At 40.5% G+C, this 20,061-nt stretch overlaps 1 protein-coding gene across 2 annotated transcripts in view; it reads left to right on the top strand.

Moving 5' to 3' along the window:
• COLQ (collagen like tail subunit of asymmetric acetylcholinesterase) overlaps window positions 1–20,061 on the top strand; it is a 42,600-nt gene that overhangs the window by 2,558 nt on the left and 19,981 nt on the right. The window contains exons 2-6 of one of the 2 annotated variants that reach the window (XM_027880079.1): window positions 11,213–11,325; window positions 13,095–13,196; window positions 15,922–15,966; window positions 16,699–16,725; window positions 18,107–18,178. In XM_027880079.1, coding sequence (XP_027735880.1) covers window positions 11,213–11,325; window positions 13,095–13,196; window positions 15,922–15,966; window positions 16,699–16,725; window positions 18,107–18,178 — 359 coding nt within the window. Of the gene's footprint in view, window positions 1–11,212; window positions 11,326–13,091; window positions 13,197–15,921; window positions 15,967–16,698; window positions 16,726–18,106; window positions 18,179–20,061 lie in introns of both variants that reach the window. The other variant, XM_027880077.1, reaches the window with a different exon arrangement.

Below are 20,061 nucleotides of genomic sequence, written 5' to 3'. Positions count from 1 at the left end.
TTACATCTGCATTTTAAAAAACTTCTAAGAAAATAGCAATAAGTTCTGTATTTGCTGGTAGAAATCTCACAGTGGGTACAGAAGATGAATTAATTCCATTTACATTCTCAGTTGTTTCAGTGGTTTCTCAAATGTTCCTTGACTGTCAGCTGAGTCAATTATTCGTATCTGGCACCAGGATGCAATTTCACATTTAAAGAATGGATTTCAGCACTACACTTGCAAATTCTGAAACTAATCACATTTAACAGTGAGGATGTTTTTAAGCGATGACTTGTCTTTCCTATAGTTGGGAAAATGCATTTGGGAATTTTCCAGAGATGTCTGAAAACTTCTTGGCTAAAAATACTTTTATTTCTTTCCTCACACATCTTTGCAGAGCAACAGGTCACAAATAAGGAGGTTTACAGGTCACAAAGCAGTAATTAGAAAGCAGAGGTAAACAACCAGTAGGACTGGAAAGTGTTTGCAGAATAACTGGGGAAAGAAGAAGAATCTGGATCTTTGTTTTGGTGCCAACTCCACCTTATAGTCCCATCAGCCTCAAGCAACCATGCATCCTTGTTTCTGGAAGTATTTTGAATGTCATGTCAGCTCCAAAGAGTGAGTCTGCTGCCGCTGAAGCATCATTTTTGGAGAAAATGTTTCAGGGAATAATATTACAACGTGCTTAAGCGTGTGGCTGTGGTTCCATGTGACAGCAAAGACCTCCAGGTTTCTCTTCAGGGTAACCTGTTGTATTCCACCCTTAAATTACTGTGTTGGTGTTGTCATTTACAACTTTTTTCATAGCTCTGCCCTACTGAGGTTCCTGCACTGTTGCACTCACATGATGAAATCTAGGCATGGTTTCTATTGTCATTTTTAGTGGGGCTACATGAACCAGTCTGCACCTTGTAAGAAGTAGCCTGAAGGAATCCACCTTTCAAATTCAGGTAGTAGAAAGACTCTCTGCCTCATTCCTGCTCTGCTGTTCTGCTCATCCAGGCCCAAGGTTTCTGAGGTTTTGCAGAGAGATGGGACAGTATTTGAACTACCAGCAGCAGCCAAAGCAAAAAAAAACACAACTCAGTGCTGCTTCTGACCCAAACTCCCTTTTATGCATGCCAAAAATGCATCCCTTGACTCAATTTTCTCCCACAGTCAATTCTGATACATAGTCCCATGGACAGAATACAGTTGATCAGTTTAAAAGAACTCAGTGGGATGGTAATATCAGAGCAGTATTGGCACTATTCATCACACTTTCTTTGCCTTTTTTCCTATTATTTTCCTGAAGAAAAGGAACATCATAGGCATGAGGGTCTGCTTCTTTGTGTCAGGAAGGTGTCATATTTGTAAGCAGACCTCATTTGGCAGAGCTGCAGAAAACAGCTCAGTTTTCTTGTGGACCAACACTGCTGGAGCCGTAGTGAAGGGCGAGGTGGCTTGGGAAGAGAAGCTGTGAGGGATGACAGCCTTGGCTGGGCCGTGCAGGGAAGGGACACCAGTAGCCACTGTGGTGCTATGGTGTGGAGAGAGGGTATTGTACACTTGTGGGAGAGAGAACACAAAAACAAGTGTTCCTGACATGGAGGGAGTTGGGATCGCAGCTGTCATTCTCTAAAAGGAATACCTGACCCCATCATCAGGGTTTGGGGTTGTTTTTCATCTAACCGAACAACCTGCAGAAAGCCTAAATAATGTCAAAATGGACAGCAGAGACGTCAGGTGGTTGGGGTTTTTTTGTTTCTAAGGAGAGTAATTGTAAATATTTATTTATGCAAAATTACAACATTAAAAATATATCAAAGTGTTTGCTGGAGAAAGAAAGATGCAGAAGGAATTTAAAATAAGACCAAAAGTAAATGCTATAAGATTTTCAAAAGGCAATAGCCAGAGCCTACTGGAAAAGCAGCCCAAAGCGTGACTAGCAATCAGAAGTGAATATTTTAGGGGCAAAGATATTATCCTGGAGAAGGAAGAAGGAAGCCTGGCTCTGCTCTGAAAGTCAGCATGGTCCCAGGAGATGCCCAGCATCCTGATACCATTGGTCAGTGGGTTTCTCATCTAACATAAGAAAGTAGGAAAGCAGTGGTTAGATTAAAATTCCTGATGAAAACCAGCCACTGGCAAAGGCTGCAACTTCATTAAGAGAAGGAATGCAAAGTGTCATTGTCCATAAGAGAGGGTAGTCACCAGACTGTGGATCTGGCTGGCCAAAGGTCTTGGGGCAGGGCATTTAACAGCTTTCTAGCCCATTTGTGACTCACAGAAACCTGAAAGGGAGGCAAAAGATTCTTTCGGTAGAATCTCTGTTCAGCTTGAGAGAAAAAAATTACCTTGGGACTGGCCACTTAAGCTTGATAGTCCAAATGGGTGGCTGGAAAGATAAGCCATAAGAAGGGTTGTTTAACGGGTACCCATTTAAGCTGATAAAGAAGGCAGTTGCTGAGCAGCCTCTGCGGGAAGGGCTTGGACTGGTAGCAAAATAACAGTCTAGTGTGGTTTAAGTAAATGGGTCTTTAAAATAAACACAATTAAAAGAAACACTGATTTGACCTTGTATATTCTCCCCTGGTAGATATGACCTGTGAAAATCCCAAATTGAGTTTTCTGCTCGGATCAATTCATATGATACTTGGGGAAGAAATTACCTTCAGCTTCATAGACCCTTCTCTGCTGGCATGTGCTGCAATGCCTGTGCTGAGTAAGGTGAGAGCAGAGAAGCCACACTGGTGCACAGCCTGTCTGTGACTTCATACCTGCATCCACCTTCATATCAGGAAGGGCAAAGGGAAGACTGATGTAATCCACAGTAGCAAGGGACTCCCAGAAGATCCTGTGAAATTAGCAGTAGACCAATGAGTGGAAGCCTGTTTTGTCCTCTGGGTGAGGGATAAGGAAAGGACATCAGAGGCAGCTCAGGAGGTTGTGGCATTTGTCTTGCAGCAGTAAATAAAAATCAGAAGAGGAGACAGCCACTACTAAGGAAGCTGGAAGCTGGCTGGGACAAGGCTCCTTAAGTACAGCTCTGGTCTTGTATGCAGGAGACGAAAGGGGCTTCTGACCTGCTTATGGTATTACTGGATGACAGGGTGCTTGGCTTGTCAAAAAAGGCTCAGTGATAATGCATATGAAGGGAAAGGGTTCAGTGAAACACTGCTTAAGATGAGTATCGTGAACATTCACTTGTTCAAGAAAATGCATGAAAAAGAACCATGCAGTCCCCTCTGTTCCACTGTTACTCCTGGTTTCATAATAAAGGTTGACTTGGTGGGCTTCGTGTGGTGAGCTGGTGCGGACAGAGGCATCCAGAAATAGAGAAGCCAAGGTTGATACGTGGACACCTGAAGGACTGGACGCTGAGATTACACCAGTGGCTAGTTAATTTATTTTTTTTTTATGGGGCAACATTCATGTTACAAGTAAGGCAGCTGCCCAGTGTGGGACTGTGGAAGCTCCTTTAGAGACACGGTCAAGTAAAGCCAGTATTTTTCATGTGGTGGCTTGTGGTGAAGAGGTCCAGCTGCCAGGGCCACAGGTCAGCACAGGAGCTGAGGCAGTGCTTGCTTGGCTTTCCAGCAAAGGAAGCAGTAACTGATCTGAAGGTTTTCTGTAACCTATGAATGTTTTTGACATGCAGCAACCAGTCCAAAAGGAAATCTCAGCTGAAAGCAGTGCTGCAGCTGGCATGGAGATCCCTGCTGGCCTGAGCAAGCTTGCCCATTCAGTGTCATTGCCATGAATGAACACAGCACTATTTGTAGTCCATAGATGTTGGACATCCTGGTGAACATCAGATTTTTGTTGTGACCAAACGGGAAGGTGGGGGCTTAAATCCCAGGAAAGCAAAGGAAAGTATTTCAAAATCAAGTGTTTTCAGTGAAAGAATGGAAGCTCCACTGAGAAGCAATTCAAAGTGTTGTAAAATCAGCTTAGTCCCTATGTACTCATAGTCAGTCAGTGCTTGTAGACCTCTAGTATAAACAGTTCATTTTTCACTTTGTCAATACTACTAAACCTCTGCACAGGAAGAGAACATTCTTTGGATTCACATTTTAGCATCCTTGTTTTTCACAATCTATTTCCTATCAGGCACTGATAGGAACTATGGGCTGCACTGGCAAAGGAGCAACCCAGAGCATGACTGCAGCAAAAGAAACTGCTAATCGTAGTTAGAACTATAGAAAATATCATTTGTGTTTAGATAGGAGGAAGTTTGTTGTCATGATAGACCCTTTATTCCTGCACTCTTTAACTCTTGATGCTAGGATGGTGTGTGATTGCAGAATCAGGGAGCACATTTGGCTGTAATGCAGCACATGACTCAGCCAGAACACGGCCAGATCTCTCTCATGCTGCAGATTAGTAGGTAGGAGAGAACAGGGAAAGCCCTTCAAATCTAGGGGGAATTGTTTGAGGAAGTTCAGATATAAGCAAGACAGAAAAAACTCACAGGAATTAACAGAACCCAACCTAGATGTTCTATTTCTTTCCTTCTCACCCTTTTAATGGAAAGGAAATTGGGGGCATGCTTTCTGTAGTCACACTGCTGTAAGGGTGAAAGGACACTTGGGAAGAGAAGGTGGAAGAGAAGAATGTTGAGGAGCACTGAAACACTGAGGGGAAAAAGAGGCTGTTAACCATTTCTCTCAAACCAAGCATGTATGGATAAGTGCAGGCACCTGGGGAGTGCACACAAGTTAAGGGAGATGTTTCATCTAAAACAGGCAGTGCTAAAATTTCAGATTTCTTCTACCTAGGGAAGTGTCAGTTTATTTTATTTTTTTAACTTCTTGAAACCACAAAGTTAATGATTTTTTACAATACCAAGTCAATACAGAGGTGGGGTTTTTTCCTGAAGGGCAGAAGATTAAAGTCAGCTGGGCAGGGAATCTGTTGCAGTGAGGGAGTCATGATTCAGAGGAATTAATCTAGACCATGGCAACAAACTTTCAAAGGGGAATTTGGAGGCTTTTCTCTGAAGTCTTACTGAGCACAACAGCAACCCACAGTCTCATGGGGATTGTCTGGGACTGTCTGAGCATATGGTGGAGCAACATCAAAGTCAAGTACGTGTTTGATCTATGTCAGCACTAACAGATTATGATCTTTCAGTTGCAGGAGAGTGGCACTGGTGTCTCTCAGCTTTGTTGCTACTGATCTCACAGATAAAATGGGAGAGGACTGTGTGGTAGTGAGCGACACGTAGAAGTCTTTTGGGGCTGATGCAGCAACCATCTTGCATTAATCTTTAGGGTTTGAGAGTCTTCTACAGATTAGAGTGGATTTTTAGGTTTTAATACTCAGAATATTTTTAATATTGCTGGTGTGACGAGCAGTTGAGTTTTATGATATGGTTCATAAAATGATTGAGATATTGTTGTTGACCATACTGGAATTTTGTTTCTGGTATTGTAATTGAGTTATCCAAGGATTTGGGGGACTCGCTTAATTTCTCTGTGCCTCAGTTTCTCATGCACTGGAGTTGCACTGAACATAGAGTTGTCAACATTGTTTAGCAGTGTCTAGTGCTCTGAACCTCTGCAAAGAGAAGGCAATAGAAAGCGAATTGCACAGAATAGCCCTGTTGTGGTTATCAGGATTTATATAAGACATGGATTTTTTTTATAAACTTGTATTATAACCCACTGAAGTGTTCGCCCATCAGATTTTACTGGGATTTTTCACTGTTCTGTGAAACTGGAATGCAGAGCCAACACAAACAAATCCTTCTCTCTCTTTCTCTCTATACTGATCTCAGAATTTTCCTTCTGCAATCAGTCTGAGAGAACAGTCTGGCACACACATTGTCCTTATATATGCACGTACACGTCTGAAATGTTTGCATACAGGGAGTAAAAAGCCTTTCCTTTGCTGAGAAATCTGAGACTCCTTTGTTTTCCTGTCTTACTGTGTCTGCAGTGTTTTCTAAGGCTGACCTGCAAAGATGTAGCTGCCTGTCACTCACCAGCCAGGCTGCTCAGAGATGCTGAGGGACATGGTTAAATATTAGGTAGGGATGGAGGACAGAGTGTCCTTGCTCCTCTGGCCAGGTTAATATCCAGATCCACTGTCCAGGCTATGTGCCAGGGTTTGTGCTGTTTTTCAGCTTTTTGAATGTCGACTGATTTTTAAATACTTTATTTATATAGTTATTTATTTATTTATTTATTTATTTATTTATTATGACTTTCTGAATCTGCACCAGCTGGTAAAATACACATTGCTGCTGTCACATCCTGTAGTTACTGTGGGGATTAAAAGTAGAGCATTTTCAAAGTTTTATGAGATTTTCTTGATTGTGGGGTAGGTTAGCAGTTGAACTTGACAACTGTAGAGGTTTTTTCCAATCTAAAGAATTCTATGATTCTATGAAAAGAAACTTGCATGGTTTTGTCTGGATTTCCTAATTTTCTGAAGTTAATTGAATTAATTTTGTGATCCATTTTACTCTGTTCCTTAAAGACACTGAAGCTCCATTTTAAGCAAGATGAAACTAAAAGAAGAGGAGAGCTCCATGTCTCATCCTGTAACTCCCATAGGGACTTCATGGGTTACCACCTCCTCCAAGCAGACACCATTACCTAAGCTTGATATATTTCTCTGGCATATTTAACCTGGTTTATAGGGAAAGATATATTTAGACCACCAACTGTAAGGTCTAAATTCAAAAAGGTACTGAGACTTGCAAACTATTCTCTAACCTGACTGTTCAACCCAGGTCCTGACACAAATTGTATTGCCATCTCTGCTTATATGCCTTTAAGGCACTCTTTGTGTCATAAAGCTTCATAAAACACACTTTAAAGAAGCATATATGGTTAATGCTGACACATATCTTTAGGGTTTTGAAGGAGAGCTAAATGCCTGCATCTGCTCTATAAATAAGGGATTTTGACCTTTATGGCTTTCAAAGGCACTTTTAACAAGCTCTTAAACTTTTCTAACTTAAAAGGGAAAAGTGCCTTAGTCACCTGGCAGTAGACGTACAGAATGGTACTGAGTGGCTGCAGCCCATGGCACACTGCTGTCCTTGCAAGGAGGTTAAGAGGAGCCTGAATGAATAACAACAAAGCAGATGAAAGTCTCTATTTAAGCTGGACAAACCCACATTCATTAATTGACTAGTTTGCCCAGCTTGTTTATTATTAATTCTAAGAGCCATCCAAGTGGTAGAAGCACCTGTGATGGGGTGTCATCTATCAGAGGGCTCCATCTAGCAGAGTCTTGTCTGTCACAAGCTGGGCAAGCCACCAGCACTGCTGTGAGAGTGAGAAGCCTTTGGATAACAGCTCGGCTTCCCGTCAGGGCTTGCTGGATCAGTGTGGTCATAAATAGTAAGGGAAACACATATTAAGTATCCTTTTCCTTTCTTGTCCTCTCCTCCTGGCATTTGGCCTACGGTTTTGTGATTTTAGGATAAAAGTAATTTTTGTGGTTTATTGACGGTTGTTCTCAATGAAGTACTGTAAATCTGACTTGAACCCAGGGCAGGACTTCTCTGGTACCTGCACTACAGCTGTGGGGGTTCATAGGGTCAAATGTCAGCTCCAGAATCAGCTCTGGGAGGCCTGAGAGATCTCATTTAAGCCCAACTCAAAGGGACTCCGATTGGGTGAAGGCTTGTCCCTGGCTTTGCTTTGGACCATCTTGAGTAAGAGTTGTTCCAGCTACGGTCACAAGCAGTCTACAGGAAAAAAATGAAACATCACAAAAGCTAATCTAAAATATGTTGTTCTCTGAAGCAACCACTGGCAGTATACCATAGATATATATAGTCAATTTCTAGAATTGTACTAATTTATAGTCTAGACCATAGAAATAATTTGAAAATGGTCAATAATTTCTATTTTAAAGCTATTATAATTTTTATGTTCTCTGAAAACAACTGCCTCTTTGTCATGTCCTAGAAGTTTTTCATTTGATCTTGCTTCTCTTATTGAATATGTTGACATATTCTTGACATTGAAGTTGTTGAAAGAGCAGTTTCCATATGAGATATGTAAACACATGCTCTGTGTAGGCGGGGTCTTCATATTTCACAGAAAACTATGACAGTCCTATTCTTGGGCTGAGATTTTTTCCACTGGTGGGGACTGGAGTATTCTGAAGCTGTTGTTTAGCAAACAAAGCTAACCTGGAGCCTAAAAATATGCATTGCATTTGCAGAGAGTCTGTAAGCCTGCCAAGGTAACCTTTTGTGATATAAATCAAGGCAATACTGTAATGGTTGTACATCTTTGGGCTATTGCAGTTACTTACAAAATCCATGCCAATGAAATGTGGTCCTTATTGGAAACTCAGATTATAACAGTCATACCTGTAGTCACTTTGTGAATCACTCTTTTTTTTTCTCTCCTTGCTGCCATATCACCTGTAATACATGAGTGTGGGAGGTCCTTGGGTCCAGGACCACCCTTTTCTGAAATACTTGGCTTGACAAATACACCTTCCAGGATGTAGCCATGGTTACTGATGGAACCCCTGAAATATCAATTACCCACATCATTATATAGATTATATCTGTCCCACATAGTAGGATCTACACTGTTAATGGTATCTAATTACTTAGTATATAATAATAGCATCTATTAGAATCATAGAATCATGGAATCGACTGGGTTGGAAAAGACCTCCGAGGTCATCAAGTCCAACCCTTGATCCAACACTGTTGTGGGTACTAGACCATGGCACTAAGTGCCACATCTAGTCTCATCTTAAAAACCTGTGAATCTATCACCTCTCTGGGCAGCCCATTCCAATGTCTGATCATTTTCTCTGTAAAAATTTTTTTCCTAGCATTCAACCTAAACCTCCCCTGGCAGAGCTTAAGCCCGTGCCCTCTTGTCCTGGGAGAAGAGACCGACCCCTACCTGGCTACAACCTCCTTTCAGGGAGTTGTAGAGTAGTATATAATAATAGTATCTATTAATATTTAGTATCTATCTAATATCTATAGTAATAGTATCACTATTACTAGTAGCTAGATTTTGCTTGCTTGCACACTGAGATCAGTGCATGCTATCACTTTTTGTACCTGCAAACCTAAACTGGGTTTTAACCTGTGTTACCGTAGTATTGGTATAAGACTATAAGGACTGAAATCAGTGGCTGATTTTTTAACAACTTGGTTAGCTATAACATTTTTCTCAATAAAGCCTATTCCACTGATTTGCAGACTTTTCTGCTAGAAAGATAAATCCAGATATTTTATAATCCAGGCCTAGGTTTCACTAATGAATGATAAGTATCACATGATAAGTATCATATGAGAACTATAGATACACATCTCTATTTAATCTTATCTTCAAAAAATATTTTAAAAGCTTACTTTTTTTTTTAATTATTATTTTTACCTAAAGTAGCAGTACAACTGCAGTAATGCAACCCTTTTGTTACAGTGCCTGGTAGTGATCTCTTAGCAACTAAGCCACATCAGGCTAGTTTTGATAATCTTATTCTTGTTGAATGATACTAATCCTATTGAAAATTAGCTAGATCATGCAATAAGAAAGATTATATTAGAATGTGGCCTAAAATAAAATAATAATCACACTTTATACCCTGTTAAATTACAAACTGTCCATTGCTTTAATAAGGTGCTATTTAGTCCCACTACGATATGTTCAAATACAATCCTGAAATTCAGACAACCACAGAAGATGGTTATGGCTGCATGAGTGATTGAATTCTTTAAAGCCAATATAAAATCTAACTCTTCATATCTTTATATATTATTCCTTGTGAGAGCCGGAGACAGGCAACTCAAGCTTTTACTACTTTTTAGAGGTCATTGGCATTTTCAGTGTATATTTAAAGCTTTTAATGAAATAATTTCTTTTTTTTAAATCTTCTGCCTTTCTCTTAAATTGAAGGTTTTGGCTGAATTTCAAACTTATGAGGAAAAGCTGAGAAAGAATCTTTCCATTATGGTGGTCTTCCTATGATGGACCCCTTCAGATTTTAATTGACTCATTCTCAAAGACATCATCACAAATAGTGATTTGATAGAGAAAAAAATCTGGGTGACGTGAACTACCCCTGAATGCTGCTCAATCACAGTCATCTGGACAATATTTTTCTGTGCATCAAGACTGAGAAAATGCCATCCCCATTAGTGTGGGATGGTGAAACTGATATATTACATTTCCTGAGACACTGGAAAGACTAGAAGTATCTCTGTCCTTTGGAAAATTTCCCTTGCCTTGAGATGTGACTAATATCCAGCCTGCAATTGAATTGCACACAAATCTAGCAATTTCGTCAGGTTTGTCTTCCCAGAAACTTAATTTAGAGATTTTCTATTAATACCAGATACTTCACCCTAGGCTTTTCTTCCAACTGTATTTGGCTTCCTGCCACCCTTCAGCTCACAGGCACCCATTCCAGCTTCTACTATCCAGAGGAAGAAGCCAACAGGCATAAATAAATATTTGCTGTCCTTGACAGAACCTTTGAAGAAGGCCCCCACTCTGATTAGAAATGTATTTCCCTAAGAGTAAATAGATACAGGAATAAACCTACACTGTATAAATGCACCATCTTAAAACTCTTCCTCTGTGAATCTTTGGTCACAGCTTCTTACAATGTTGATGGAAGTTTAACTCTTGGAAAAAGTCAAATACATTGTCAAACAGAACTGAGATCCTGTCTTACCAATCATCAGTGACAAAACTATCAGCTAAGTCTGGCTTTCAGGGTATTTATTCTTAGGGATGATGCACAAATCAGAAATAAAGCAACCTGGTTGCAGTTCCAGGGGAAATACAAGCAAATGTGCTATGAAACAGTTTCCCACTTCCCACTTCCCACAGCAGTACTGAAAGTGATTTAGTTCATGGGGAAGGTTGTGGGCAACAGCACAAGTGCTTCTCTGTTACAGCATACAGGCTATAGCAGGGACCAGAAGAAATAGTTTGTAATACACTTTTGGAACAGAGAGGGGAGAAAAACATAAATATTTGATTTTTGTTCTAATATCTGAATTTTTCCAGAATCAGCCTGTGTCAGAGCCACATTAAGAGCTTAAAATTCTGCTTGGCCTTCAGCACAAGAATGAACTTACAGCCTTAAGGGTCCACCCAGTTTCTTAAATTCCGGCTTGGATTATGGTGTTGCAATCAGTTCACATAGGATGGAGGAAAATCCTGAGGAATGGAAACTTCTCTTATTCTGTAAGAAATGTTTGTGCTGTTCAAGACGACAGATGAGTGTTTGTATTGAACAGATCTCCCTTGTTTGGAACAGAAGAAACAGCTCAACTGCAGAGCGTGCTGCCTCCTTGGCCCTCCTCCACCACCCCTGTTCCCACCACCGTACTTCAGACACAGCTGGAGCACTGTAAGTCTGGCTGAAAGCCTCTCTCTGCTTTTACATGACATTTAATGTATGACAAAGATGAAGCATCCTCTCAAGCACTACCTTGTGGTGTCACTCAGCAAACCCTCCTGGGTGTGTTGATATGGCTCTGTTAGGACAATCACTCAACATCCCAGACATGGGCTTGAAGTAAATCCCAAATAGATCAAAGAGTGAAATAAGGCTGGGTTTGTTCAGGCGGTTAATTCAATTAACTTAACATATTCTCCTTACTCTATTTTGGGACTTTAAGAGTAAGGCAATCCTGAGTTAAAGGAAATGGCAATGCAATAAATCAAGTGAGGACAGAAAGGCACTGCTCCATTCTGCCCAATGATTTCAGGGCATAGACTATGTGTATTTCCTGTTTTGCATCACATTGGCCTTATCCAGTAGGTGAAATGAAGGTCCTAAACTCCTCCTATGGAATCTATTCCCAGCATTTCGTTTTGCAGGACAGACAAGTTTGAGTTGCTGGTATGCAGTTTTCACTCACCCACCTACACACAAACCTGCACTATGTGACACATATCCATACACACACGTTAACAAATGCAACATACAGAACATGATGGGTGTAGGATATAGCAGTTTGCCTAATTACTCCTGCTGACAGGGTCTGCTAACTCTAGTATATCTTCCATCCCAATTTTTAAGATTTTTTATACCCACTCAGTAATTCCTATTCTTAATTCTATAATCCATTTACCATATACAAATACTGCAATTATTGCTAGTAAATAATGATTAGTAAGATGTCAGACAAGAACTAACCCAAGAAAAAATATAGTGTAAAATCCTGCACTTGAGGGAGTTTAAGACTGAACTCAGGGTGTTATCCTCTCCAGATCAAAAATTTAGTTGCCTCTGCTTTCCTCATCACCTCCGCTGTCTATGCCTTGATTTCCACAGAAAGTACACTCAGAGACAAAACCTCTCAAGGAGTGTGGTGTACTCCTTCAGTGAGGATGAAGTTGGAACTATGGTTCCTGAGATTCCTGAAAGCAGCCCAGAGAGTAACCTGAGCATAAAATCACACTTCACACCACCTCCCCCATAAAAACATGAAATAAAATAAGTAGTTGTGAGCAAAGTGTAAGCCACGTGAATTCACTCTGAGCAGTTTGTGCTTTGGAGTCTGTAGTCAGAGCCTTTCTGGAAAGCAACCTTTCATGTGGGAGATGAGGATCAGCTGTGTTGATCCAGTGTTTCTGGCTCAGTGTTCATCCGTGTTTCCAGGGGGAGATCACCTTTGTCACAGGATATAAACAAGGCATTTTACTCATGAAAGCTTAATTTTGAACTCAAAAGATCAGACATCCATCTATCATTTAAGGCATCGTCTCTGATCTGCAGTGAACGAATGTCTGCGGGTTAGTATCCTCTGGAGCGAAGTTCATACTGCCTATGCCCTCCCAGAGTGTAGTCTCTATTATTAGAGCAAAGACACTATTCTAGGAGAGGAGCTGCTACTTGCAAAGTGGGACAGAGAGAGAGCAGGGTCAGGTCTAAGAATAGGCCAGGGTCCCGCTCTGGCTCGAAGACACACGCAGCAGCCTGGCTGTGATATGCTGAAGTGCTGATATTCAAACATCCATGAAGAGAACCTTCTAACGAACCCTAGGCATCTTCCTAAGGGTGTGAATAAACTCACTTGAGACTGTAGCGTGTGGTGGCTGGATTTGTAGGCATTTCTCCAGCAGGCTACGTGCGGCTGCATGTTCACTCGTATGTTTTATGTTTGGTAGAAGCTGCTTGATGTGGACATGGAAGAGTTGTGTCATGAACTCCAGATAATACAGGCTTCTTCTCTGCCTGAATCACATTGTCCTTCAGGGCCTCCTGGCCCCCAGGTGAGTGATGCATTTGTGATTAAACCACATCATTCGCTCACTTGCTCCAAGCATACCAAGCCCTGCTTAATTTCATTTTGATATGACTTCTTAGCATAAATCATGTAGGCTCTTTACCCTATCTTCTCATCCCTGCCTTGCATACTCCAGTCTATTTCAATCTCTCCCTCCATTTTTGTGGAATTCTCCAGGGGGTAGCACCCATCAAAAATCCCAGAGGCGCCATCACTTCTTTCAGAGGTTCTTTATCAGGTTTTTCTTTGCTTTAGACTCTGTTGTCCCTTTATGTGAGTACAAAAGCCTGTGGAGTGGATGCACAAGAGATGCAATGGACTGGAATGTTAGCAGAGTACGTCTCTGGGAAGGCAAACACCTACAGCAGACGCCAGAGATAAGGAGGGGCTTCAGCAGGGCAGAGGGGTGGGATTCAGGAAGTGGATGATCTCATAGATTGATCTGCAACATCTCTGCCTCTGACTTGCTGAATAGCCTTGGCTGACTCTTTTTGACCTCACACCTCATTTTCGGCAATTTACGCTTCCAGTAATCTTTAGAGGAAGGTCAGAAATCTTAGAATCACAGAACAGGTTGAGTTGGAAGGGACCTTTAAAGGTCAGCTAGCACAATCTCCCCCTACATCAAACAAGGACATCATCTTCAACTAGGTCAGGTTGCTCAGATCCCCATGCAAACAGATCACCTTCTTCTAAGGAAACAGATCACCTCTAGAGGGAAGTTTTTTATGGACATCTCTGTAATGGGGAGAAGATGTTCAATTTGCCTTTCCATTCTATTTTGTTCCCTACAAACGAAAATGAGACTTTTCATGGTGAGGTACTTCCAGTTTCTCCCGAGGCACAGGCAGTCCTAATCTATGTGCTGTGCCTGGTTCTTTGGGACAGTGATCTTCCTGAAGGCCCCTGGGTGCCAGTTTATTACAATATAGGTAATGGCAGAGATGGCACTGGGCCTTTGCTGCAGCAAAGCTATGACTGAGGCTTTGGCAGCACAAGAAGTGAACAAGCACCCAAACACTATTCAAAAAGCATGGACAGCACATCAAAGTAAAGGTTCAGTTATGTGGCAAAAAGCTCAGCTTTAATTATTTAGAAGTCAATATTTCAGAAGGTATTTGTAAATAGTCTAGAAGTTGCAAGGTGAAAGCCACAAAGTTTTCTTTTTATAGAATCATAGAAAGGTTTGTGTTGGAAGAGACCTTAAAGGTCATCTAGTTTCAACCCCCACAAACCTTGTGTTTATTGTTCTGCCATTTCATCTTTGCTGAGATGTAGGACGAGGCAGATTCATTTTGCATGAGAATGATGAGGAGTGGTGAGAAGCGATGGGAGGTGTTTCTCCAGTCCTGTACTGAGAAAAGCCTCTGCATTATGAAACAGCCCTGCAATATGGTTGGCCATGATCCAGAGTTGCCATACATGTGAAAGACACAGTTGTTACTTCAGTCTTCACTAGACTGTCTTTTTTTTTTTAAGATAAAAAATCTCTTAATACTGTCCCTGGCTTACACTGGAAGAACAGTAATGTTAATTCTATTGTTCTACAAAGTCTATTGCTATAAATAATATTAATCTTGTAACCAAATGACCTATGATCCCTCCAAGAACATTTTTAAATAGAGCAGGCTGGCAGATTTTATCACAACAGCAGACAGTAGAGTGGGTATAACATGGCTTTGGAATTTTTAATTATAAATTATAGGACTGTATCTTGTAAAGGGACAACATCAGAACCAGCAGTCCTCTGGGCAATACTTTTGTGACAATGGCAGCCTTAAAAGAATACTACCATTACAAAAAGAGATCTACTAAGTACTGAATTCTTTTCTACTGTAGCTTGCATGACTTTCAGAGGAGTTGCAAAAGCTCATACTGTTGAATCATAGCTGAATTTTAACACTTTTTCATTAGAAGGAGGATTAGATTTGTAATGGCATTACTCACTATAATTCCTCCCATGTTTAGCCTTCTAATGAAAGAAAGAAGGTAAAATTTGTCTCTGACTCTAATAGGGTGCATTCTGATTTGCACTACTGGAAACCTGAAATTTGCATTTGATGGTACATTTTACTCCTATTCTGGTACAATTTGCATCACATTTTGGACAGTACAAGGCAGCCAGGATCCAAACCTGGAGTGAATGATTTGTATTGTGAATCTAATGCTTCTGTGATGCAGGATCACAGGATGTTTTTCCTTAGTCACTCAAAAATAAAAGGTGGTCTGTGAACTGAAACATTCTACAAACAAAACTGGTTTTCTGTTTTGATTTTTTTTTTTTTCTGAGATGGAGTTCAAGGTCTCACTGGATTAAGAAGTCTCCTGAAAGGAGAATCAGTATGATTTGAGAGAGAGAGGCTGACCTCCTTTCACAGCCAATGCAGTGTCTCCACGTCCTGTTGTTAATTCTTCAGGACTCTGATAACTTCTCATCTTTCATTTGCCCCTGGCTTGTTTTTCTTGTTGGTTCCCGTCATCCATGAGATGCCCCTGCACTTCCCATGTCAGTCCAGCTCTCCAGCCTCCCTTTTAGCCGTGGCACAGACCTGATATTTAGAGGCCACATTCAAACATGTCATTCAGCACCTCAGGCTCACAGGTTCACACTGTTCCCAGGAAACATCCACAGGGTCAGGGGTTGAGGGAAGACAACCAGCAGTGCCTCCTCACTAATGAAGTCTAATAATAGCATTCACTTTTCTTCCTAGGGTCCACGAGGAATTCCTGGTATAATGGGACCAAAAGGGGAGAAAGTAAGTGTGTTTTGTTTTGGAGTTTGATAAGTTTTTGAGGGGCAAAGAAGGAGGGGAGGACTTTCACTTTTTCCTTGTCTGTTAAGTGAATGATGAATCTTAGGAATGGGGGGATTTGCTTTAATTGGAATGCAAAGCTATGAGTTGCTTTGAAGATATAATTTAAAACTTCATCTTTCAATGTTTATTTTCGGTCTTGAAATATTTTTATGGCTTCTCATGATAGGTACCTCTGTTTAGGGTAGGCATTAAGAAAGCAGCTCAGGTTCACAAGTCAGCAGTATTACTGATTCAAAAGCCTTTGAGTTCCCTGTCCCACTGGAAGGGGGGGAAAAGCAGAGCTCTCCCCTGTAGTGTGAATTGTATGGGGCAGCTCAGGTATTAAAACTGGCCTGTATGTTAAGCTATGTTTTCAAATATGCAAAACATTTGTTCCATAATGATGCCTAAAGAACTTTATACCTGGAGCTGGGCACGTGGTTATGTGCTTTATTACACAAGGTGACAACAACAGATTTGGGGTTGAGAACAGAGGAAAGACCAAGGAGCTCTGATAAAGTAATTCTTCTCATTTTACCTCCGAGTCTTGAGCACAAAGATATTCCCAATGTTTTGTTTGTTTTTTTGTTGTGTGTTTGTTTGTTTTTAATTTAAATGCATCGATGCATTGACTTATGGACCACCGTGCTTCACATGGTGGCTACAAGACTAATGTATTCCTTTCTCTGGCAGGGGGAGATTGGCAGGCCAGGAAGAAAGGTATGAACAAAGGTGCTGTCTCAAAAATCCATTGAATACTTGAATACTGCCAAAGAGGGGTGCAGACAACAGCGGAAAATAATTAGCCAGTGCTGAAGTTTAATCTGTTTGTGCAGTTCTGACTGGTACCCAGGGTAGATGGTAGGGAACTCCAGGTGCAGGGCTGGAGAGCTGCCCTAGATGATTTGAATTCAACAAATTCCCTCAATAAATGCATGGAGACTGGTTAAACAGAGTGGGAAATTACCTGAATTTTGTCTCCTGGGAGAGTGGAAGCAGGGTATGGAGCTATCATAAAAGATGCATCAAAAAAAAAAAAACCAAAGCAAAATCAAATTTTTATTTTTTCAAAGTCTAAACAAGGCTCATCCAGATACCCTTGAAGGAGGAATAACCATTAATGATTACAATTCCAGAGTTTTGGCACCAATGCAACATGCTGACTACAATCCTAGGCTTACTTGGTGACATATGAGCTGTGATATATTGTCAAAAATATGTGCCCCTACATGTGATGAAACAGAATATGTTATCTCAGTCACTAAGTACATCCATTTAATGTAATTAATTTTAAAAGAAGACAGAAATGCAGGATGAAATCAGAGATGTGCTGAGGGTAGTCACTACCCAGGAAAAGAAGTACTCTTCTAATAATACACTAAGGATTTTAACACCTTTCTAATAATACGAACCACCTACCAATCAGTAATAAAAATACATATAAAACACATAAACACATAAACTAATCTATTTGCAAATAGATCCCAGTAAACAAAAATTGCAGTAAACGAAAATATTATTTATATAAATTCAAGGGTTCAGAACAGTAATGTCTTCGAGAGAGTAACCCACCAATGTACAAGAAGGTACAAACCTTAACCACAGTACATTGATACTTCTGACAAAAAACAGTAGGTTCCAAAAGAGAAGTCACTCAGGATGAAAATAAAACAGTATAACTCTTGCTAAAAGCTGTCTGGCCCTTGGAAGTTCACTCTTGGCCCCAAAAGTCATGATGATGTTTCTAATATCATGTTGCCAAGCAGTGTAATGCAGTGGAATAGCATTAAACTGCAGCATTTTAGGAGATATTCAAAGAGTGATTTATGGGCAGTAATTAAAACAGGTAAATAACTGTATGTATGCAGTTATTGCTAGTCATATAGTAGTTAATAAAGAGCAGTTATAGCTCATAATATAGGAATGTTTAGAATAAGAACAATAGCAATAGGAATGGCTAGCTGAAGATTTGGTTCTGCTCTTACCACAAATTGGATTCATATCGACATAATTACATGCAGGCCTTTTTATCTCCTGTCTGCAGTAGAGTGTGTAGGAATGATGTTTTATGAATCATTGTAATCAATGTTTTCCGTTCAAGGGTAGACCGGGTCCCCCGGGTGTCCCTGGGATGCCAGGACCAGTAGGATGGCCTGGACCTGCGGGACCGAAGGTAAGACTAAAATTCACATGGAACAACCCATTCAGCATCATGAGGACAGAATAGTTGTCTTGGGAAGTCTCTAAACAACCACCTGCTGGAGGCTGGGAAGATGTAACAGTGTAAGGACACTCCGTGCTTGTCCCATTTCTTACAGTGGCGTGCCCAGTCTAGGATTAGGTTATTCCACCAACCCAATCCCTGTAGCATTTCTTATGTTGATTAAACATGCCAAGGGAAATAAAAAATCAGCCTAATAAAGACTTATTGATAGCCCCTGGTGTCTCACAATCACATGAATTAGTGTTTCTAAACCCATCATCATCTTTATGACTATTCTTTATGATGAACCCTTTGCCTGAAGGTATTCTGTGAGCCCGTGTGATCAGAGAGAAAACACCAGGCTGGTGTCAGGGGAAAGAGATTACAAACCATGAGGATTGCTTATCACATCCTTGAAGTTCATTCCCATACAAATAAACATTCATTCCTGTTATTTTTATTAACTAATAGCAGAAGAAATGACAGGACACACTTTGCTACTGCAGAGTGGCTGCTTTATCTGCATTTATTATAAAAAAAGCTTCAGGACAGTCCTTTAGTGAGTACTATCTTATGCCAAAGGTATACAGCTCTTCACAGGAGCCTCAGTTTATGGAGTTTCTAGTAGAACTTTTGAGATAACTTGCTTTATTTTTCAGTTCAGTATGCATTAGGCAAAAGGACTGCACACAATCCTTAGTTTGAAGCTGCATTTTCCAGTAGATCTTTGATTCTTCATTTGCTCTATGAAGGTTGATGTCTTCACCTCAGAGGATATGATGAAGTAGCTCTTGATACTGCAAGAATAATAGAAGATGACTTCTAACTCAAGCCACATCTGGAAGCAGACCTTCAAGATCTTTAAAGCTATTTTAGATGAATATCACATTATAGTATGTGAGAATATAGGCAAGCAACAAGAGAGTATGTACTTAAAAGAAATCAGTGAACTGGGAGATGGGAAATGGTGTCCCCCCTCAAACAAACTGAGTGTTATGATTTCCCACAGTGGGAGCAGTGAGGGCAGAGGGAAGGTTCAACTAACTTCATAGTCTTAGTGAAAGAAGAGAGCAAAGCAGACAGAAAACTCGTTCACTTAGTCTTTTCCTTATATAGGCTTATATATATATATTTATATATATACATATATTTAGTCTTCATGATTTTGATTTAATCTTCTCTGTCTATTACTATGCTTTTTCATCACACTCCTAAAAGCATCCCTCACACTCAGTAGTAATACTTTTTTCTATACTTTTGCTGCAGTTCTTACTTGCTGTTTGATTTCACTTCTTGTGCTTTTATTGTCTCCTCTGATACTGGTCTCCTCTGTTCTTTAGAAAAGTTCACAACTTTATTTTTTCTGATCTCTATAAATTTTGGTTTTCTGCCTGTCAATGAAGGCTCCAACTGAATACAGTCCAGCAGATCTCTGGTCTCATATCAGTTGATTTTATCTCTCTTTCCTTTTCCCCCATCTCTGATCTTCTCAGAGTTCTGATACATCTTCACCATAAACATTTGCTGCATCCTCTTCCTGCTGTAAATCTCCAATGTGCTGCTGTTTGGCTTTATATCCTCATGTCCACCTCTGTGGATATTCGCTACTTCTTCAGCTGGGTCTCCTTCCTTGTCTTCTCTTTCTTTGACACAGCCTTAGTTCGGTCCTTATTTCTCCTACTTTGTTTCTTCAAGTCTTTTCTGTACTTTTCCAGGGTCAGCAGCCAATGTGAAAATCCCCTCCATTTCTAGGACAGTGAAAGCTGAAGGAGAATGAGAGGCAAATATATTCTGCTCGTAGTGCTGCTGCATGTCTGGCCATCTACTCCATTATTTCATGCTAGATATAATTA

This window comes from Empidonax traillii, unplaced genomic scaffold (genome assembly GCF_003031625.1).
Source record: "Empidonax traillii isolate 1590-97213 ecotype Southwest subspecies unplaced genomic scaffold, ASM303162v1 scaffold64:size1360303, whole genome shotgun sequence".
NCBI classification, from domain to species: domain Eukaryota; kingdom Metazoa; phylum Chordata; class Aves; order Passeriformes; family Tyrannidae; genus Empidonax; species Empidonax traillii.
The sequence above is the reverse complement of the archived record's forward strand: the minus strand, read 5'-3'. Positions and strand labels throughout refer to the sequence as shown.